General features: G+C 38.6%; 1 protein-coding gene across 2 annotated transcripts in view; it reads right to left on the minus strand.

Annotated features, from left to right (window-relative positions):
• The window catches only part of LOC121516714 (polycomb group RING finger protein 3), a 120,844-nt gene that overhangs the window by 16,615 nt on the left and 80,512 nt on the right, over positions 1-23,717 (minus strand). For both annotated transcript variants that reach the window (XM_041798115.1, XM_041798114.1), the window contains exons 7-8: positions 13,088-13,176; positions 3,750-3,887 (exon numbers count right to left, since the gene is read on the minus strand). In XM_041798115.1, the coding sequence (XP_041654049.1) occupies positions 3,750-3,887; positions 13,088-13,176 (227 nt within the window). The remainder of the gene's footprint in view (positions 1-3,749; positions 3,888-13,087; positions 13,177-23,717) is intronic.

The raw sequence follows: 23,717 nt of genomic DNA on the forward strand, positions 1-23,717 counted from the left end.
TGAATATTCCTCTAATCCCCCATGCATTGTGAGTATTCTCGCTACAATTCGCTGTCTTTCTCTCTGTTACGCTCTGACTCGTCTCCTCGACTGGGTGTGTGTCTTTCAAACTCTATAAACTCCAAAACTTTGAATAAAAACACACCCATATGCTGCTGGGATTGAAGTTACTCATGTCCGCCATCTCCTGCTGTAAAGTGGTAACAGTGCAGACCTCTGCCATACCCCTATCTCCCAATAGTACAGAATCCTTAAAAACAAGCTGAATCCAGACGGTGATCCGTATCACTCCCAAAATCGAATCAGTTCTTCTTTATGTCATTTCTGACATATCCTGAAAATTTCATCAAAATCCGTCCACAACTTTTTGAGTTACGTTTCTAACAAACTAACAAACAAACTAACTAACAAACTAACAAACCCACCCAATCACATAACATCCTTGGCGGAGGTAAAAATACTCTGCAATCAAGACATCAGTGCACTGAATTTTAGATAATTTATAATTCAATGTATAATGTGCGAGAGAGAGAGAGAGAGAGAGAGAGAGAAAGAGCTAGGAAGAGAGAGAAACTGTAAAACTGTCGGGTCAATCAGAGAAGTTTATGAAATTCCCTGAAGTCTGCAGACACAAAATGAGCGCTGCGAGTCATGCAGGCAGTGCGTAAACCCAGATATACGCATAGGTTTGCAGGTGCAGGCGTAGTGCCATATCTGCCATAAAGCCGTGGCCAGTGGATGTGTAAAAACGCAAGACAAGTAGCCTACCTGTAAACATCACTGCATCACCTTCTCTTCCCTTGTCATTTTCACGCCTCATATCATGCATGTTACTTTATAGTAACAGCGAAAACAAGTGCATTGTGCCACACAAATAGCCGTCTGTGCAAATTGCATAACACACGGCACGATGTCCAGGCTACAGCATGGACATATATGTATACAGGACTGGTTTAAGCGAAGCTTCGAGGCAGATAATTTGCCTCGAGGAATTTTTTTTAATCGAATTACCCAGATAATAGCCCTACTTGGATGTAGCTACAGTATAGCAGCATTTTTTTTCTAAACCGCTCCACATTTCTTTATTAAAACAAGAGCACAGAGCTACACTGAAAGTTTCACTTGGCAGAGATGTTTTATGCACCATCAGGCTCCACCACGGGAAAACTACACCCACGGTTTTCCGCTGAGCACAGATTAGTACTGGAGCTGCAAAAGCCCCCTACCTTATTTTGTCTTGTCGCTCCGACTGACTTGTAATGAATGTGACAGACAGAATGTTTGTCCAATCACCTTCCAAGAATTTTCTGATTAGTGCTGCTCTTCCCAAATGCTTTGTATGGGAGGCTTCACAGATGAATGGAAAATAGATACAACCAAAATTAGACACGCACATCAGTAAACTGGATGCTGGATCCAAAAAGAACTTAAAGGTCCACACACCAAGAAAAACCCCATTTCAAGCATTTATTTGCAACCAAGTGACGCTCTTCTTCAGACTAACATGCTGGCTCCCATGGAGAAAAATGGTTTTAACTGTCCTGTGTCTTTCACGCAAAGTCCACACTCTTTTAGCATCTGTTTTCACTGAATGGAGTTTGCACATCTACAGTTGAAACCAAAAGTTTACATACACTATATAAAAAGGCACATAAACTTTTTTTTCTCACTGTCTAACATTAAATCAGATTAAACTTTTCCTGTTTTTGGTCAATTAGGATTTCAAAAATTATTTCTATTTGCTAAATGCCAGAATAATGAGAAAATGATTTTTTTAGACAATTTTTATTACTTTCTTCAAAGTCAGAAGTTTACATACACTAAGATTACTATGCCTTTAAACAATTTGGGAAAGCCCAGATGATGATGTCATGTCCTTGGAAGCCTCTGATAGGTTTATTGACAACATTTGAGTTAATTAGAGGCACACCTGTGGATGTATTTCAAGGCACACCTGAAACACACTGCTTCTTTGTGTAACATCATGGGAAAATCAAAAGAAATCAGCCAAGATATCAGGAAGAGAATTGTACTTGCTTGTTATTGTATTTGAGGTCTTGGCCTGTGGGGATTATTTTGAAGTAAATTCACAACCCACCAGCAGTGAAGTTTTTCTTGCTTTTGTAGTCAGGTATATTTTATTTGAGGCATTCCCTGTGTTTCTGCTTCTCTTCTCCATCTTGTGAAGCTTCTTTGTAGGTACACATCCCTGCAGTCTCATGACCATTACACATGCACAAGGACTTTTTTTAGGACTGTCCACAAAAAGACAATGGAGAATGAAGCCCACTAATTACATTTACAGGCAGACATATACTCACTCTTTAATTAAGTTGCATGAAACAAAAAAAATAGTTTTGCTACATCAGGATTCTTCAGACTGAAAACCTTGATATGTCCAGTTAAACTAAACATACAAATATTACCACATCAATGTTTCCTCTCTGCAATAAGTCAAATGAAGCATTTTAAATCTCTTGGAATAATCTGACAAATGCTTGGTCTCTAACCTGGTATTGATAAAAACAAAGCTAAAAGGTTAAAAACAAAGCTCTAAAATGTGAGAAACTCACACATTTAATCCGACCCATACGTCAAATATCATTTTGAAAAGTCCGTCAGCCTGGGCTTTTATTTTGTTAGGTTTTGAAGCATTTTGTTGCTTCTACCAGAGACGTTTAGATAAGTGACAGGACCACAACAGTGAGATTATGAACGAGGAAAATGAGCTAATGGCGCCAAGTTCTCTGACAAAGAGAAGTGATGTAAAGCTCCGCAGCTCAGAACGAAATCTGTCTAATCAACACTTTTTTATGATCAACAGAAGAGACAACAATGGCGGCTGGGGAAAGCGGACACCTCGCCAAAGTTGTGTGTCGTTTTCGCGGCGATATGATGAAGCCTGCCCACTCATCTCAGACAGCTGGTGAGAAAAGACGAAAAATTCAGAAGAGAAAAGACAAAAGGCGTCTGCGAGGGTTATATATGGCATTCTTAAAAATCCATCTGTCACATTAACGCCCACGGTCTTCACAGCGAGAGTTAAGGCAATAAAGAGGGAAAATTAGATTGAAAGAGGGCGAGTTTGGGCTAAATATAACAAAAACTGAAAGGTCGTTTTTGTGAGTCAGTGTAGAAAAGTTGACTAAACTGACCTTTAAAGCGATTTTACTAAACTTTTCTTATACAACCAGCCTACACCACCCAGCTGGTGATCCAAACATGTTGAAACAAAAGTCCAAGAATTACAAAGATTTGTTTCAAAATGCTACAAATCCACTTTGGAAGAATAGATGTAATCGTGTATTCTTTGTTAAGCACTGGAATTAAAATGGATGAGAGCAGTCATCTATAGTTGCACTCATTTGGTCAAAAAATATGCAGAAATAGTCACTTTAGACTCATTAGACAGAAAACAAATGTTTCCCTAAAATTCTTCCTTATCTTAAACCTCAACCCTGTCAATATCCTTTCAATAAGAATAACAGATGACTTTCTTACTGTTTATAAGCCATTTTTGCTAGTTTTCACAAACTAATGAAGACAACCGATGCACTGTGCCCGTTAAACAATGTTAGCATGTTTTTTTAGGGCTTATATGTTACTTTTAAGGTTACAAGTTCAGAGGTTTTACCAGTGAGCAGAAAATCTTTCAAATCTTTGCAGGGAGTTGCAGCAAAGCTATTCTGAGAATGTGACAGATGTAGCCCGCTGCTCTCTGCTCTAACAGACCGTGTAATTATCTGTACCTCATTAAATGATGTCAGGTTAAGCTTTTTGGCGATGAACTTCTTCAGGTGGAGGACTGTGGCTTGTGCTGAACAGCGGATCCATTTTCGCTTCAAACCTCGAAGTTTGCTGCTGTTGCACTCCAAGCAGATGCTGACCTGTGAGAGGGGAGCACAAAAGGAGAAAACATTATTTATGGTGCTTTCCAACAGGCTATCCACATTTATAGCCTATACAGAGTTTTCCTACTGCTATCACATGGAAAGATTATCTAAAACACACATGAGTGTGTGTGAAGAACAGAGGACTGGTGTCATCACTATGGCATCAATATACTTTTCACAGTTATTGTCAAAATATTGAATCAGAAATGTCTGTATTCCCACCAGATTGGACTAAATGCAGAGGCAGGTTGCTTTTATGCCTGTTGTTTTGGAGACAATGTGCATGGCATGCTAAGACGAAAAAAAAATAAGCCTTCAGTTTCTGAAGTTCCCTGCTAATCTCAGCGTTCATCTTGAAGCAAAGTCCATCATTTTTTATACATTTTAGTAAATCTATCCCCTACCCGGGGTCCATGCAACCCTGGGGGGAGGTACAAGGCCCGGTCTGCTCTGATATTGTCAAAATTAGATGTGCATACATTTGTTTAAAATCAGGATTAGAAGCTCAATGCACAACAGTGTATTTGGGCCACTTTAAAGATAAAGAAAATCAAAATTTTCTACATTATAAAGGTGTGAGTTCAAAAGTTGTACATTCAAGAAAAAATAAAAATTTTCTAGTTTAAAAAGTCTGAAATTTTAAAAGTGTTTTCTAAAAAATGCCAAGTTTTTAAGTCATGAAAGTAGAATATTTTGAAGTCAAAAATGTATGAGAAAAAAACTAAACATAATGGTTGGAAAGTCCCAGTTTACAGAAATGTCTCTTCTAAGTCCAGATGACAATGTGATCATTAAGGGCTAAAATCATACTAAAATCACTTCCTGATTAGTTCATTCCCTGTAGAAAGTATTATTTCATCAGGCTTTCAACTGCAGTACTTTTACAAGAATAACAGCTTAATCTGGTCTGATTTTCTTTCACACAATCTGCTATTTTAAGCTTTATAATCTTAAAAAGTCAATGTTTTGGTTTACATAAATTTACTTTTTAAAGTAAGAAAAGCTGTGTTTATTCTTTGCAAAATTATGACTTTTTAAAACTTGAAAATTCCCATTTCCCCCCTCAAAAATTAACATCCTCTTTATTCATATCTTTTAGAGCAGCCCTAACATGCTGGTTGTAAACATCTTTGATTTTTATAATACTGTCACTGCTTAAAGTGTTTTTAACTGTCTCAACTGTACCCAGTTCACTTTTTCCCTTTTTAATCAACTCTTTAAGGCTATCTTTCTAATAAAAGCCCTTCTAGGGCTGGGTGCTGCAAATTAGCATTTGCTGTAAAAACCATGATACTTGTACAGGACAGCTGTTCTATATTGTATCTGTCCCTAACAAATAAACTTTAAATAAATAAATAAGTAACAGATTTGGCATAAACAAGTGTGTTTAGGTGGATTATGTTGAGCACTACAAAATGAGCACTACATCATTTTGTCTTGTTGCTCTGATTGGCCCATCATGAATGTGACAGACAAAATGTTCGTCCAATCACTTCCTTGAGAACTTTTTGAAAAGTCCTGCCCTTCTCAAAAACTCTCTATGGGGGATTTCCAGATGAAAGCGAGATATATCCATGCAATGGATATGAAACAGTCCGTCTGGCATGTCAAGTTAGATGTGTACAGCCAATTTAAATGTTGTAAATATCACCAAAAATGTTCATATCTGTCGATACTAGTATTTAATATAATGACAATATCATGCATCCTTTATTGATTTAATATTTATTTTTTTTGGTTGTAAAAGAAAATGCACACCAGGACAGCCAGCTGCTTATGTTGTGAACCCCCCATGTTTGTTTTTCAATTAACATTTGATTTTGCAAGTTTCTCTAAAATCTGTCAATAAAATCTCCACTATACGTTTGTTTATATAAACAGTAAATTAGTGGTTTTTGGCTGAATCAGAGGAGTATAATGTTAAAAACAGTTGGAACTGTCCTTCATTCAGGAACACTCATCATACATTTAACCATTTTATTCCAAAATGGATACACAGTTTTACTTGGCATTTTTTTCTCTGCTCAAAAGATGCTCCCTGAGTTAGTCAAGCAGCATTCTGCATGGCTATAAACCCTCATATAGATAGATGCATTTAAGGCAATGTGTATTGAATGCATTAAAAATAGTTCAAACACAACTGATCCATAGCAACATGAATCTGAATATGAGAGCCAACAAGCTATATGCTATAAAGGAGGAGGCTGGTGTGGAGGAGGTGAAGCTTTGCCAGCAGCAGCAGTGTGGTGCATCAGCGTTAATACTGTCACATTTAAATACAATGCTGTGTTGAGAGAAAGAGCTGTGATTGGCTGTGGGAGCTGGGAGGTGATAATCGGGATCAGCTGGTCGTCAGCTGATCACAGATCACGGCTGGGCATATGTCTACTATGTCCTGCATAAACTAACGCTAAGCTTCCTTTATGTCTGTACTCTTTAATGCTTCTCAACTAAATGCATAATGAAACAACTAAACCAAACAACATTGTTTGAGGATCTTTGTACAGAAAATTCTATTTTTCATGGATCCAACCATTCTTATTTCATTCAAAGCAGTAAAAGTACTCTCTTTTAATTGACTGTTAGCTTGGCTGTTAAGTTTGTTTTTGCGTTGTCTCACAATGTGAGAACAGCAGGAGAGCAGCTTTCTTTGTCTGCGATTCATTTAAGACACTGCTAGCACACGGCTAAAAATGATCACTGAGTTTATTTATTTCCACTGATCTTTAAAGGAGACTGTTGTTCAAGTAAAAAAACGCCACAGCTATCATAGCTGGTCAGATAATCCTGGCACTGGTGCTGACTGTTCTCCTTGGCAGCACGTCCGACTGAACCCGTATTGTTTCTCTGTGAGTGTTTCTGCTTATTGGCTTCTTTCATGCGACCGCGTGTCACTGCCATTGGCCTTCGCTCTTGTTTTTCCCCTCGGGGTGACACAGCGGGTGGTTTTGGCAGTTGATGGTTGCAGGAGTCAGAATGTATTACCGTCGCTGAGCTCTCGCCCCCACTCATCTGGGACTGGAGAGGAGAGGAGCTGTGTACTTCTTTTATTTGTGGGAGTCCTTCTGTCACACTCTTCTTTGTTTGTTTCATCTCTCTCTTATGAGACAGGAGAAACAAATACAACGCTGCTTTCTGATTAAACTTGGAAATCATCTCTGTTCTTGAATAAACATCGGCGTCGCTTTGGTGCACCACCTGCCCTTCTATAAGCAAAGAGAAACACCGTAATATATCTGTTTCCAGATGAGCAGGCAACGAGGGAGGCTCATAATGTGAAATAAAAGCCTCTGCGGTGATCTGGACTCCACAGCGGCTCAACAGCAGGTTTCATTACATTACAGGAACATTAGTGATGTCTTTACGGAGCCTGCCACAGCTCCACAAACTCCTGACTGATGCAACAGTGAAGCACATCAAGAAAATATCACAAGTGTTTGCTTTTGGTGCCACGTAGAGAAAGCTTATCACTATTTTATGGGCTCATTACTGAGAGCTTTCAGGGGTCTGAGGCAACATTTCTGCAGCTTTGTGTTTCTGCAGTTTTCATGTTTTTGTGTGTAAAAGAAAAAGCCGAGTTTCTCTGTATTGAGTTTGGATGAATGAGACTTCGAGAGTACAAGGAGACATTAATAATTCAGAGCAAGGCTGCGTTCTTTAATTTCTCTGAAGCAGACTCTTTAGGCCTAAAATAGCTCAAGTTTATTAAATTTACACAATCTTTCCTCACCCCACAGAGGTCTTATCAAAAATGAATATGAGCCTGAAGGTGACCCGACTTCATCTGGAAACCCAAAGACTCCTCCGCCTCATGATCTGCTTTTACAGCCAGTTTCTGTGGTTGATTCTGGTCTTGTTGTTACATTTTCATGAGCTTTCTTTGGCACAGTTTGCTCTTCCAGGTTACACCCAATGCATGCTAGTTTGACTGCTGATTCCATGCATGGGATTTCTTCAGTGGCATCATGATTCGAGGTGGGAAAAACTTTCTGCCACCACACAAACAAAAACAAGTATTGCGCAGAACATTTCTGCAAGTTTGGGCCAAAAATCAAGGCTGAATTAAGGCGTAGATGTGGCATAAAAGCTGCCAGAGGACACAATACAGTGTGAAGAACTGACGCAACCCAGGACCTGCTCTGGATGTCTTTGCATATATGCATGGAGAAAAATAAAGCCTACAACTTCAGGGTGGCATAAATGGAGGATATTATGAGGAAGCATGGCCTTGGATACCGTCTGGGTTAGTAGTAGGGTTGCCACAAGCCTGTGGCTGTTTCAAGGATGTTCCAGGGGCCTGAAAACCACCAGTGGTTTCCATGCATATCACCAGAGGTAAAGGGGGAGGACAAAAGAAAGGCCCACCCCCTTCTCCAGTCTCGAGTTTTTGCCCACTGACCCAGTGATGAATCATTAGTGCCCTAAAACTTATGCACTGAAAGGTAAGTGCAACTGACTAAATGTGTAATCATCCAAAGAAAAACTTGGTTGACTGAATTTTCCTCTGAATTTACTACAATCACAATTCTTGGTAGATTTAACGTCACTAACCAATTCTGAAAAAAATGTAATAGCTGTTATTTTGACTGATTGTAAACTCAGTATGAACTGTTTGATTAAAGGGAATGATGACTTTATGTCTCTGCTTTTTAAAAAGACCAACGTACAAAAAAGAAGGAAAGCAGGAGTTAACATCTACCTCAAAAATAAATAAAATATATAAAACTTGTATTCTGACACACATTTCAGGTCAAAGAAATACTGAATCTTGTGTGGTTTTAAAATAGCCATAGGCCATATCACAATTTAATCTACTGATGACCAATGACAGCTGGGATGAGTGGAATAAGGGGTATGGATGATGGATGGATGGATAGATGGATGGATGGATGGATGGATGGATGGATGGATGGATGGATGGATGGATGGATGGATGGATGGATGGATGGATGGATGGATAGATGGATAGATGGACAGATGGATGGATGGATGGATGGATGGATGGATAGATGGATAGATGGATAGACGGACAGATGGATGGATGGATGGATGGATGGATGGATAGATGGATAGATGGATAGATGGATAGATGGATAGATGGATGGATGGATGGATGGATGGATGGATGGATGGATGGATAGATGGATAGATGGATAGATGGATAGATGGACAGATGGATGGATGGATGGATGGATGGATGGATAGATGGATGAATGGATGGATGATGTTAGATCTTTGTTTGCCTTACCTCAAAGGATAACAATATACAAGACCTCCTTTTTCAGCCTGCACTGTGTAATTTTTGAACATGCATTCCAGGCAACATGCAGCGCTTGTTTGCTGAGGTAAAATCTAAGTTTGCAGGTCAGAACTTTAAGAAAGACTAAGAGGGACAGTGGGACACCGCTGTCTAAGTACAGATAGCAGCATTAGTTTGGAGATTGAGAAATAAAATGTGGGATCTCTGCTGCCATATTCTCTGAATTACAGGTCATTTGCATTTGCAAACAACAGGTAAAGGTTGTTGAAGGTTTATGCATAATGTGAACTGTTTGCACCTTGACAAACCACCAATTCCTCTATGGAGCAAAAAGTTAATGGAAGGATTGGAGGACTCTGAGGTTATCAGCAGCAAATCCCTCTGATCCTCCTTCTGGATGGCTGTGTGGAGGGTTATAGAAGGAAAAACCACACATCTCACACATCGGACGTATTTCCGACACTGGTATCAGAGTCGGAACAACCTAGAAATATATTCAGTTTATCTTTGATAAAATGTGCAAAGTTTGAAGAAAATCCCTGAAAACCTTCTTGAGGTATAGTGTTCATAAAAAAGTCCTGGACAGCTTGACTATAGCCGATGCAGAAGAGGAGGATAAAAGCCCGACAGTTTCTTCTTTCATCTCAAAGCTCCGTAATAGTTACACACACCTCTCTCCAGACATGTCTATTTGGCTTTCATTTTCTCATCCTTTATTTTGATGCATTTCCTTTGCATTTTCTCACTCACCTTCTCAGTTTTCTACAGCTACCTCTGACTCACATGACCACTCCTTCATTAATTCCTGGGATTTGCACATTATGTATATTTGACATCTCACCACCCTGCATGGTAACGCGTTTTCATCAGAAGAGATTTTTTCTCTTATGGGGCGGTGAATCTCTGATTTTCATCACTCATCTTGTATTCCTCAGCTCTTTCCCTCCCTCATCCTCCTCCTCCTCAGTGACATTTGACACGACTGTATTCAGCTCACACAGGCTGTCGTATTAGCTATTCTGAACGCATTTCTGCACCACGGCTGAAAATCCAAAGGGCAGGAGCTTCAACCTCAGCAGGGCAGCCTGCCGTGCCTTCGTGGTGCAGCAAGCTAATGTTTGTAGCCAGCGTTGTTTTTAAATCTGTCTGATGGTGTCCTACCTTAAAGTTATTTATGAGATGAGCCTTTAAAAAGCAGCAAGTCTATGCATGCTTCTGTCTGGCGCAACAATAACTTCTCTCTGCATTATTAATTTCATTTTGAGGGCCTGAGATTGTGACAGAATACAAATGGAATCAAGAAAAGCCCATTTCCATTGTAAATGCACTAGCTGGATGGTAGACATGCAGTGCTGTGCTGTCCGTAAGAATCAAAAAGCCCAAACAGAAAAGACAAAAGAAGCCGGTAATTGTAAAACAGCCCTCTAAATCACATGCTGGGGTCTTTGTCTTTCATAAAGGCAATAATTGATGTGCAGGCTTTAAAGGCAATTGTACCCACAATTATCAGCAACAGTATTTTTTTCTCTTTAGGCCTTTTGTTCCTGACAGTCTGCTTTGCAACCTGCAATTATTTTCTCCAATTTGCTTCCTCTAGTCTCCTCTTAAAAAGCAAACAATGAGTACGGCCTTTCAGGTTTCCATGTAGAGTATAAAGCCGGTTTGTTGTTTAAAGGGGAGGTTGGCCTACATTAAATTATGAAAAACAATATTCTTCACTTTGACTAGAGCAGTCACTGCAGATTGGTTTTAAATGATATTTATCCATCTCATTTGTCACCTCACTTTGCTATCTCCACCCTAATAGACAGAATTCAACTTTGAAAAGGCACTTAGCTCATTTAGGCAGATGGAAAAAGTCAGACCAACTCCAGCTGGAGTTTAACTAGTGATGGTTCTAGACAAATCATTTCAAATGTAGTTAAAAGCAAATCATAACTGCATTTAATCAACTAGTCTACATTTAAGAAAACACAACAACTGACAGGGTCAGGATGGCAGTGTCTAACAGTAGCAGCACCAGCACCACCAACCTTCGGTCCTCTTTTTGGTTAACGTCCAAATTCCTGTGCTGTACGTTGTCACGCACTGCTTCTGTTACATATGAGTATAACATGACCCAGCCAACATACAACTTTATCCCCATCTTCCAGATCAAAATAGCAATACAGGATGTTAATGGTGATATCAGTTTGCTGTTGTTAAGGAGTATTGTAGCAGCTTGGCAGTAGCCTTTAACTGGTGCTACAGTGGCCACTAGTGGCAGGCAGTTTCTTTACAGTTCAGACAGACTGCTTGACCAGAATCATGGGCCTGAAATTATTAAGATATTAATAATCAGGTTAACCGACTAGTAATTGTAGCACCAACAATCAAGGGACAGAGGAATTACTCATTTTTTAGTCTACTAATGGTGCACTTGTATGTAATGTTAGTCTGACTGAAATTATAGTAAATCTTATTTCTCAAAGCCAAGTGATTCTCTTAGAGGTCAGGTCGAGTTTCAGCCTGATCCCATGTGGTTTGTCATGTAGTGTGTACAGGGTGAAACGATGGCCGACCACAGCAAGACTAGCTGCTCCCTACGGGTCAAATGGATTTCTGCTATGTTTGAGATTTTGGTCATGTGACTGCACACACCATAAGCAGGAGGATCTGGTGTATATTCATTTTAGGGTTGAAACAAGTCTTATAAATCTTTTTTTGAATAAAATGGAAAAACAAGCCGTTTTTCTTGGTTTTTAAATTTCAATCACAAAAATGCAAATAAGTAAATACAAATACTTAAAAAATGGGTCCAGTTTTTGTTCAGAGAAATTACCAAAGAACAGGAAAGAATGTGACCCAATGAGAAAGGTAAACATGTCACATTATAAGCCTCCATATAAAATAAAAGCCAACGTAGCCAGCTACTAGGTTTTGCAGTTCAATAATAGTCCTCTTTTCTCTATACCAGTGGTTCTCAAATAGTGTAAATATGGTGCGCCTTGAGATTTTCGCTTAACCTTTAGTGTGCCTTGGGCAAAAAAAGTTCGAAAACCACTGCTCTATACAATGTAGTTTAAACAAGGTTAATTTTAAAAACACTGGTGAATCAATAGTGTATAAATTGTGTGTTTGTTGATTGTACAAATAGTTATAAATCAATCTTTCCACCAAACAAAAGAATCAGAAATTGAAAATCTGACTCGTGTTTCGTACAAAAAGAAAAACCTCTAGCAGTCCAGGCCTATTTATTCATATCGATTTTTGTTCCTAATAATAGTTAAGTCTGTTACTTTAACAGTGCATTTATCATTAAGATTATATAGATTTCATTATAATAGTCAAATAAAACCTATTATTATACTGCAAAACACAAAGGATGGCTAAGAAGGCTTTTGATTTGACATGGAGGCCTTTATTTTGCAATGTTGACCTTTTGCATTGGGTCAAATGATTTTGTTTTTCTCAAGTCTTTAATTAAAAAAGAAATATTGAAAATGTAATAGAAAAACTTTTTCAATTTAGTTTTTCAGTTTTTGTGAATGGGGCATATACATTTTTTTTCCCAGAAAAAAATGGGAAACTGATCAATTTCTTTCACCTTTATTCCCTTCTTTTTCACAATAAAAAGAATAAAGCCTGAATATCAACGCCAGCCAAGTGTTGTGATTTAATAAAGTTTTATTGTAGAACTGAGAAATTGGATGAGACTCAGAGCAGTGAAGTAGTTTTTTAAGCCTTTATCAGCATTTGAAAGCAAAGATAAACTTTCAAACATCTTTATCTAGTCAAAGAAATGTAACTCTATCTTCAGGAAGTGGCATTTCTTACTCTTTTTTGTCAAACCAAGCATTCAATCAGGTGATGAGAGGGTCTAAAATCTTTAAAAGGTTTTACAGAGAGAAGGCAAAAAGCATAAAATGTTCCTCGTCGGTGTTTGGGGGCTTACCTGCTCGTCACTACGGTGATAGTCGTTGTCCTCTTCTGGTTTCTCCTCTCCTGCCTCCTTATTGGCTGTTTCCTCTGATTTTGTATCGCCTGTGGAGAAGTGACAAAGAGGGAAGAGCATTTAACTGACATGCTGTAAATTCTGCTAACCTCCACCCCACAGAAAACCCTGAAATGATCACAGACGTTTTTCAGTTTAAAGGTAATGAGTACTACATAGTCTTAACCTACATCTGCATGTTTCTGCTTTACCTACAGTCAATCAGTAACAGAGCAGCATGTTTCTCTTATCGTCCTCATTAACTCAAGCAAAGAGGCCTGAGCTTAATTGACATCAATGCTGACGAGATGTTGGAACGCATGTTTGTCTCCCTGTGGACTTTACACAGCCTGTGCCTGCTGGAGCTTAAGAACACCTCCTCTGCAGGTCCATTTATAAGGCAATTACATGTCAGAGCATTCTTTACACAACTTATCCGCTGTCTGGACATGTCTCTAATACACGGCGTCTTCTAACCAGGAAAAAAAGCAGTCTGTCCCAGACTGATTAGCCTACACGAGGGCTGGAATCAGCTTTAGTTTAATTGAGTTTGTGTGGTTTGTGCCTTTTTGCAGGGAAAGGGAAGCAGATATAAGAGGATATTAGAGAGCAGCAATCTCCACTGAGCAGACAGTAAAGACAGAATTTTTTTAAAGGCTGCTGTTAATGGTTGTTTTCAGAGTTCTACAAGAAAAGTTCAATAAAACAGCTCACATAAATACTGCTTTGGAACAAAGATTAAAATTGCATATGGACATACAGTGAATTCGAAAGTATTCAGACCCCCCTCAGTGTTATGTTACAGCCTGATGCAAGTCAAATTGTTGATTTTTTTTCAAATTTGTTACCAAGAAAAAACTTAAATATCACACTGACATAAGTATTTAGACCCTTTGCAACAATACTTGAGACTTAGCTCAGGTTCCTCCTATTTCTCTGGGTCTTTGCTGAGATGTTTCTACTCATTGACTGGAGTCCACCTGTGCTAAATTAAACTGATTGGACATAATTTGGAAAGGCACACACCTCTCCATAGAAGGCCTCACAGCTGGCAATGCATATTAGAGCAAAAACCAAACCATGGGGTCAAAGGAACTGCCTGCATAACCCAGAGACAGGATTGTTGCAGGGCATGGACCTGGGGAAGGCTACAAAAAAGTTCTGTTGCACTGAAGGTTCATAAAAGCGTAGTTGCTGCCATAATTCTTAAATAGAAGAAGTGTGGCACAACCAGGGATCTTCCAAGAGCTGGTCACCTGGCCAGACCGAGCAATCAAAGAAGAAGGGCCTTGGAAGGGTGGTCAAGAATGTGATGGTCACTCTGACTGAGCTCCAGAGATCCTGTGTGGAGATGGGACAAAGTTCCAGAGGGACAACCATCACTGCTGCCCTCCACAAGTCTGGGCTTTATGGTAGAGTGGCTAGACGGAAGCATCTCCTCAGTGCAAAAAACATGAAAGTCCACTTAGAGTTTGCCAAAACCTCCACATGAAAGCCAAGCTGCAGTGATGGTTGTCCTTCCAGAAATTTGTCCCATCTCCACACGGGGTCTCTGGAGCTTAGTCAGAGTGACCATCGGATTCTTGGCCACCTCTTACTAAGGCTCTTCTCTCCGTTTTTTGGTTTTTTAATCTGTATGTACCTTTCTAAATCATGCCCAATCGATTTGTTTTGCCACAAGTGGACTCCAGTCAAGGTGTAGAAACATCTCAGCAAAGATCCAGAGAAACAGGAGGACCCTGAGCTACATTTCAAGTGTTGCATCGTATAGTTGCATCATAGTTGGGCCCTCTGACCATCAAAACATCACCAGGGAAGGGCCTTTTGGGCCTGCTTGTTTTGGGCATAGGCAATCCAGCCTACTAGTCAGGTTGTGTCAGACATACTAGCCTTTTTCTTCTTTTGAAATTTAATGGCAGTTAGAAAACCACTTTCAGTTGAGCTACAGCCACCATCTGGTGGAAGTACCACATTACAGCTTGGTGCTAATAAAGATACGCCAAAGAATACATGTTTAAATTAAGATTGTTTTGTATGAACCTCCCTACCTCTAAACTAATTCTGCATTAGTTTAGGAATATATCAGATCTTAAATCAATACATTTGTTGAAGATTCAGGTTTGTCCATTTTTAGTAATTTTTACATTACGTTTATGTTCATTACTAATCAGAACAAACCAGAACAAGCCAAATTTAAGTTCAAACATTTTGCTAATCACCCATTTCAATTCTGAAATGACCAACTGTATGTCTTCATCCTGCTGAAACTACAACAAAGAAGTATTTGTATGTAGCCGCGCTGTACACATTTAATGCCATAATATCATTAAAACCAATGTGAAGAAAATGCTCTTCAGTTCTAAAGGATAGGCGTTGTTCTACATTTCTTTATTGTTTTTACTTGCTGCCTATGATATTACAGCAGTATTGAATTTTTAGATACAAAACTGAATTATCAGAGACAAAATTGCCGTGCTGTGACAATATTGCTGCACAGATGGGTATTGCTTTTCAGTAACCTTTTAAAAATAAAGGAAATGGGTCTATTCTTCCTGGATTCAGTGAAAGTAATAACATGAGTGTGTTTGTGTGAGGACGGCTGATTTAACTCAGACTCTAGACAGGACTGTGTTCCCCTCTTTTCTCTAGGGTTAACTGTTAACATTTCCCCTTAGTTTTGCAGGGAAAGGTCTGAGCCTGCTCTGATGTCTCTGTGGACACGGTCTCCCGGGTCGCCTTCTCTGATTGCTTATCAAGAGCAGATTATTTTTATTGTCGTGTGCCACCTTCAGACAAGCCTCAAGTATCCCACAGCTCCACACAGACATAAAGACCTGTTTGTGCTCTATGTAAAGGGATGACTGCATAGGACCAGGGATAGAACCTAACTCCTCCATGCAGGTCAGCGTTGTCACAAGCACTAAGCTCCAGCAGCACATCACCCCTACCCTCATCCTCCTTCACTGGCTTCCAGTTAAGTTCAGCATCAAGTCCAAGATCCTTCAGATAAATCCCTCCATGCCTTTACCCCTCAGTATCTTTCCAACCTTCTTCACCTGAACCTCTAGTCCTCAGATACTGGTCTGCTTTCTAGTCTGAACCATACCTATACTCAATAGTGCTACAGCCCCCACTCTCTGAAGCAGTCTCCTTGCAAATACACATCACTCCATATTTTGACATGGTTAAAAAAACTCCTCCTCCACTACAGCCTACATTCTCTCCTGTAGGACAGGTTATAAAGCATGTTGCCTCCATATTACCAGATGGGATAAGTATCAATTCAAACATGGTATCTGTCATCATAGCTAATTCCTATTGTTCCGCTTTACATCCAGGATCTGATTTTTCTTACTAGTTAGTTTTATTTAGTTATAGGATGCCATAGACACCTTATAAACAGTCAATTGTCTTTCCCATAGCTTCATTTCTAGAGCTGGGCAATTAATCAAAAAATAATCAAAACCAATATTTAAAGCCCTTAACCCACATAAACCTGCGGTGTCAATTATTTCAGTTATTTCCCCTTGTAATTTTCTCTCTCTCAACTAATGCACCACCCCCTTGAAAACAAACTACTGGCTGTGTAGTCATGTGATTGAAAGCCAGGTGTCGCAGGGCCCTTATCCTGCTGGAAACCCAAGAGAAGAAGACGTACTAGTCATGTGACACCATCCCATCCGGTCCACTAAAACTCAAACATGGACACGACTGTGCAGTGTGAGCAGCAAAGTTGTTTTCTACTGTTTATACAATGGTATAAAAATAATTTATGTTGTTAGCAAGAAATACAAGTTGTTTATTTTTTACTTTACTTGGAAAATTTGACTTTTTACAACAAAAAAAAAAATCATTTCAGCTGATGTGTTTTGCTTTTAAATGTTTAAATAAATAACCATAAATTGTTTATCTGTGCAAGTTCCTTTCAATTATTTGTTTTAAGATCATACAAATATTTACAGAAAAAACAGAGTCAAATGTGGGGTTGGAATAATTGTTTGTTAATTGTAATCGAGGTAAAAAGTTTAATTAACCGTGATTTTGAGTTTTGACATAATTGCCCAGCCCTATTCATTACTACAGTGTGCAGAGGAAAACATAACAATATATGGTTTTAACCTTATCCATGACGTGAAGGAAATATTTTTGTATCATTAAAAATGAAAAGGTAGGGACACCTAAAAATGCAACATCTCCTAACTCTTTTAAGCTGATACCGATCAATAACAATTCATTAACACTTTGTTTAATCACCGACTCTACTGAAGTAGAGTTTAGTTCTTCCTCTCATAGTGAGGAACGTTTGTTTTTGAAACATTTGATTCTACTAAAAATAACAGATGTGGGGGAACAGGTGGCCGAGTGGCTAAGGCGCGCCCCATGTACATGGATGGCCAGGGTTCGAATCCGGCCTGAGGCCCTTCACTGCATGTTTCTCCCCCGCTCTCATCCCTGTTTCCGACTCTATCCACTGTCCTCCTCTATCAAATAAAGGCACAAAAATGCCCAAAATAAACCTTTAAAAAGAAAATAAATAAATAAAAGATGTGTTCTTTTCCTAAATATACATATATCCAGAACTAATCCTCTTGGGTTAAATGAACATGTAAAATGCAACAAGAGCAGTCTTCCATTGCCACAGACAGCAGCTGTGCTGTACTCCGACATGCAGCTGTTGATTTGCTGCTCATTTCAACATGATTCTGTGGTTTTATTGCTTCTACCATAGGTGAGTACATTATAAAGTTAAAAGGTTTATGTTTGGCACGCTGGTAGTCAAGTGGTTAAGGCGCACACCATATACGCAGGCGACCCGGGTTCGAATCCGGCCCGTGGCACTATTTCCTGCATGTCTCTCCCCGCTCTCTTCCCTGTTTCTGACTCTATCCACTGTCCTATCAAAAAAAGGTAAAAAATAAATCTTAAAAAAAAAGGTTTATGTTTGCTAAAAAAAAGATGTGTGGTTTCATGCAATTCAGTTTTTCCACCTCAAACATGAATTTTTCCTTGTCAATGGCAGTGTAGTCGCTGATGTCCAGATGACTGTAGCTTGTTCCACAGGATGAGACATGATATTCATAAAATGATGGTTTACAATCGGGAGTCTGTGCATTGTTGTATTTTCAATCTGACATGATACTTTGCAAGTTTTTCCTGCTGTTTGGATCGATCTGTTCTACGTAGCTTGACATAGTTTGGTAGCAGCCAGCACAAAGTGAAGTAGAGCAGAGGGGCACTATTGGGACGACCAACTGGAGACAGACCAGGGTGCGGACAGAGAAGTTGCAAAGATTGACTGAAAAGGAAGCGATGCCATGCCTTTTAGGAGCAGACTGCTGTGCAGCTATTGTATTTGGAAATTGGAGGTAAGAGCCAAACAAAACTTCATCAACCTTCTGAAAGCTAAAACAACACTGTAAATAAACCTGCTGACAGAAAATGAGCGACGTAGAGCACTAAATAAGTGACCCTTTTTCAAAAAAAAATAAAAATAATTCTACTTATTAAACAACACGTTTAACAGCAGGGCGCTAACAGAGAAAATGTTGACATATTCTTAAAATAACACAAAAAAACCCCATCTTTGTATCATAAATTAAATTGGATGTAATTCAGGGATGCATGATATTGTGTTTTTTTTTTTTTTTTTTTTGTCAATATCCGAAATACCAATATTTACAAATTCATACCAATAAAAACAATTTGTAAATGTAGTTCATATCTAATAATTCAGTCTGTAAAAAAACACTTTAAATTTTCATAAATGGGGAAGAAAAAAGAAAAAACTTCAACTGACATAGGTCTGGTCCTGCCTTAAACTCCTCTTACTTATCTGATGTGATGGTGATGTTTACGTTATACATTGGTTGATATCATACTAATAACATTGTGCATCCCTACTGTAATCTAGACATAAGACTTCAGTTCTTGCTTCCTTTAGGTATGACTGCTGGTTCTGCTAAAAACTCCACCAATAAGTTAAAATGTTTAGTCGATGCTTCTGAAAATTTCACATCTGCTGATACTCTCATTTACTTTTTAAAGCTATTATCTGCCAGCACAGACTCATGCCAGTAATATCCTGTATCCCTGATAATTCATGAAGCTTTTCAAAAGACAAAAACCAATTAAAACAGATGTATTCATTACCAAATACAGCAGTCTACAAAAACCTTTAAAGCATGTTAAGGAATCCTCATTTAGCTTGTTGAACAACATTCAATTGATGAAGAATATCTGCTTTTCCACTGAAGTACTTGATATTCTTCCTCTGACAGAAATATGAAGTGAAGATGAGGAAAAATGTGGTTTGATTTTAGTATCTTATAATCCTTTAAAGACAAGACCAGCTATCCAGTTTTATCAGAACACTTTGAACACTTATCAGCTTTGTACTCTTTTAAAAAAATTAAACAGGAGTCTCTTCTGTGAAACAGTTCGTGCCAACGCTGATGAGTAGAAGAACATCACCTTTTATATTTTGCTTAAATGTTTGGTTTCCTTGCACTCAAGAATTAAAAGAAGAAGAATTAAAAGCAGACTATATATTGTGGGCTGAGAAATCCAATTATTCTACTAAAGCAAGTAAGTATAACGTTTCATTTTTCTTGGCCTAAATGCCACCAGCATTAACATATCTGTCCTTGGATTCAGCTCTAAGGAATTAAGAAGTCTCAGCCTTCAGTGCCAGAGAAGATTCATTTAACTCAGCTGGTGTGAGAAGACCCAGGAGAAAGTTTTAATTTCTAAAGGGATTCTGTATAAATGAGCCTTTAATTAAGTGCAATGCGGATCAGCATGGCTGGCAGGGGCAACATTACCAGAGCGCCCAATGTCGCCTGTAGTTAGCGTTGTGTGATTTCTGTTTTATCGTGTGTTAACTTTGGTTTGCCAGTCTTAAATGAGAGCTAATGAGGAGCATCCTTTTTAACTGAACAGAGAGGAAAGTGGGTGGAAGGATGCGGGAGTCTGTTGTGTTTTTACAAAAAAAATTTACTTTAACCCCTCCTGGTGACTTTTAATGTGCAAATTCTCACCATGGCCTGTTTGAAGAAAAGTTTTGGTCTCATTGGTGATAAACCCTCTTTCTCATAACAACAAACAAGTACAAAGTTGTGTTCCTAGTTAAACTTTTGTTGGAAAATACACCCTTAAGAGCATTTTTGGTCCATACAGTTACAAAATTAAGATATGTGTCAAACAACAGTACTTTTAATTTTAGTTTGAGTTCGTGTTTGCATTTGAGACTGCTGCTAGCTAGGTTTTTCTTTATTCCATCAGTTTTGTTTTTCAGGAAACTCTTGGTACGATGATTCATTTGTGCAGCTGTCTCATCTAACCTTCTGACTTGTTTCCTCTGGTTTACTCTACTCCTTTTCAACATTTTTGAGTTGAACTTATTAAAGAAGCTTGGAGAATAACTGTTTATTCTTTTTGTGCTGTCCTTCTGTTCACATATAGTGGTCTTGACATTCTGAGCCTTAGTTTTGTAGAAGGCTGTTAAGTACTACTCTAGCTCTAGCTGAACTTGGAAAACATGTTTCAGCACTGACTATGAATTAATGATGGTGTTCTCATTTTTGAGGGGTGAACTACGAGGTCAGTGTAACAAGAAGTTTGGGTCAATGTAGCTGTGAATGCTCCATGCCTACACAAAACAACACTTCAGTCATAAAACTAAAATGAAAATGAAATGCCAATTAAATGAGCTGAAAAGTATCATACTGTTATGCTGTTGTAGCTGTAGGAAAACAGCTGTTGAACCTCATTGACATTAAGGCAGTGAAAATGGCTGCATTAATCAAAACTCATCAAGATCTATAATTAGTGCATAATTTTTAAAAATCACAATAAGTTGCATGCTTGATTGCCCCTTTAAAATACACTCTAGGACAAGTCATCTGCACCTTGTGTTATCTAATGTTTTCCTTTAAACTGTTCCTTTATTTTCCTTTTCTAGCCATCAAAAGTTCCTTTTGTCATTGTTGAGGTATGTCAAAATCTACAGTACACCCGAAGTTCCTTTATTTTATTTCAAAATAAAAGCAGGTCTTTATCAAAACGGGAAGTCAATTACCTTAAGTCTGAGACTGTGCAGAAATCAAAAATTAAACAACACTAAATGCAAAATGGTGGAACTTCAAATGTTATAAAAATGTTAGATTAATCACAATCAACCAGAAATTCTGAGATTTATTGCAATAAAAATTTTCTATCATTTGACAGCTTTGAAGAATAGTATCTTAAGGACTTTTTGTTTGAACAAATTCTAGTTTAGTGTTGCACGGATGCATCGGCTGAACACCTACATCAGCCAGTATGGGTCCTTTTAATAGACAACGACCCATCTGTAACTGTGGCATAAACAGATGTCTGTATAAGATTGGTATCTGTTGTGTTGCTAAATTAATGCTGCCATTGGACACACCAAACACCCAATTCAGAGAAATCAGGATGCACGTCAATCTAAAGATAACGTCCATTTTTTTTTGGTTTGGTTTTTGATCCTTGACCAGTGGTTTGGGGTACTGGACTGGACTAAAATCTCATGACACACACAAAGCTTGGTCTGCTCTGAGGTTGTCAAACTTAGATTTGCACATATTAAGTAAAATCAAGATGAAACACTTAAAAAAAGGTTTTTGCAATAGTTTTCAGGTATGAAAAACAAGTTTAGATCCATTTTGTTAGGGTTTTATGAATGAAAAATTTAAACTGATGTTAATTTTTGACAACAATATATATTAACAATTTTTTGTGGGTTAGGGTGTCTCCCCCTGTGGCTTCATTTTCACCCTCTACAGTCTCACCAAATGTCATCCATACAATAATATCTGATTGGCTAGATGTAACATGAGCACTAGCCAATCAACACTTAAGCCTGGGTGACACTGACACATGGCATCACTTCCTGTGTTCCTGCTGCTACTGTGTTGGTCTGAGCCATTTATCATGCTGATATAGCTTAATTATGTATTTTCCTTCTTTTTTTGATTATTCAATTTTACTTTTGCCACATAAAGTACATCGTAATAAATACACATGGGTTCCAAACATCCGTTATCGGTTTCATGAACTACTAACAATCGTCCCTGAAAAACAAATAGGTTTATCAGTGCTAACCAATTTAAAGTGCTAGCAAAAGAAGTTGCATCACATTGAAAGGCAAAGAAAGCCAGCAGCCTGCTGCAACAAAGAGCTAATTTTGACTCAAGTCCAACCACTGATAATACAAATAAGGGCGATGCAAGATATTGGATTTTTGCAAACATGCTGATATTTCCAACCTTAATCTAGATAATCCTGACACCAATATTTACATAACTTTTTCTAGTGTCTTCTGTGCAAAGAGAGGCTGAGTTGAGCAAAGCTGAGAGAGAAAGTAGACAGTCTGTTAGTTAATACCTCTACTCCAAAAATCCAGGGCTCATGATGGGCCTCCTTGAGTACACAGCACCCTGGGAAACCACCTATACTAGATGGTTCACTTGTATATTTTGCCAATATTTAAGGCCAATATATGATAAACACAGCCAGTGTGTAAGGCTAAAATATTGGTGTTGATATTGGTAGAAATGATTTTATCTGCTGATACAATACTTAACTTTTATGATATTACCTGCAGATACAGATACGTTGATAATAGTGTGCACCCCTAGCAAACAGCCAATGAAATTACAAGGAGGGCCAAGAACCTCCCCTGCAAAATCAATTATCATGTTTTGTTTTATGATGTTAGCCCAACAGTAAAATGTCCTTAACTCATACTGTAAAGCTAAATCTACAGGTAAAGAAAGGCTGAAAATGTAGAATTATCATCAACTACATAACTCCTGCTGTTTACAGCAGACAGTTGCCCTAAGAATTGACTTATTTCCCACTGCACTCCACTTGACAGCCTTTCTCATGAGGCACAGAACTAACAGAGTAACAATATCAATACCAAGAGAAATCTGTCAACGAGCTGGGAGAAAAAAACTTAAGAAAATACAAAACTGTATTGATCCAGGATGGAAAACTTCCTGGTCAATGAGCCTCTAAATGAAATGCAGCCACATCGATTTCTAAAGTTTCTCTTTAGTGTCAAACATCAGAAATCTTCTAGCACTACCCACAGCTAGAGACCTTGTATTCATGTGTGTTTGTTGGAGATATGATTATGCAAAGCAGCCAGGTTTCTATTTCTGCTTCGTCTTTGTAAATGATCCATAAAAAGCGTCGAGTCTGAACATATATGTATATTTGTGTTTAGTGTGTGTGCTGTAGCTAAACCTATCTCAGAGCGACGAGGCCCAGGAAGCCAGAGAGCACTGCCACTTCCATTTGAGCCTTAATTACCAAAATCAGAGAGAGAGGGGGATTAAGCGAGCGATTAGGCCTGCCAGCGTGACAGCCCTCTGGGCACACATTTACACCAGCACCGTGGAAGCAGGCTGCTGCTGAAAAGCCGCCGTGCACAACAAGCAGGCCGGGGACTCGCTCTGATTGGTTAAATTGCCTTCATTTCTGCTGTTTAATGGCTTCCGCTGTTACTTGTGGCCGTGCCTCTAATGTTACTAATCATGAGTTGAGGGGTTTCATTCTTTATATA

Source organism: Cheilinus undulatus, linkage group 10 (assembly GCF_018320785.1).
Source record: "Cheilinus undulatus linkage group 10, ASM1832078v1, whole genome shotgun sequence".
Lineage (NCBI taxonomy): Eukaryota > Metazoa > Chordata > Actinopteri > Labriformes > Labridae > Cheilinus > Cheilinus undulatus.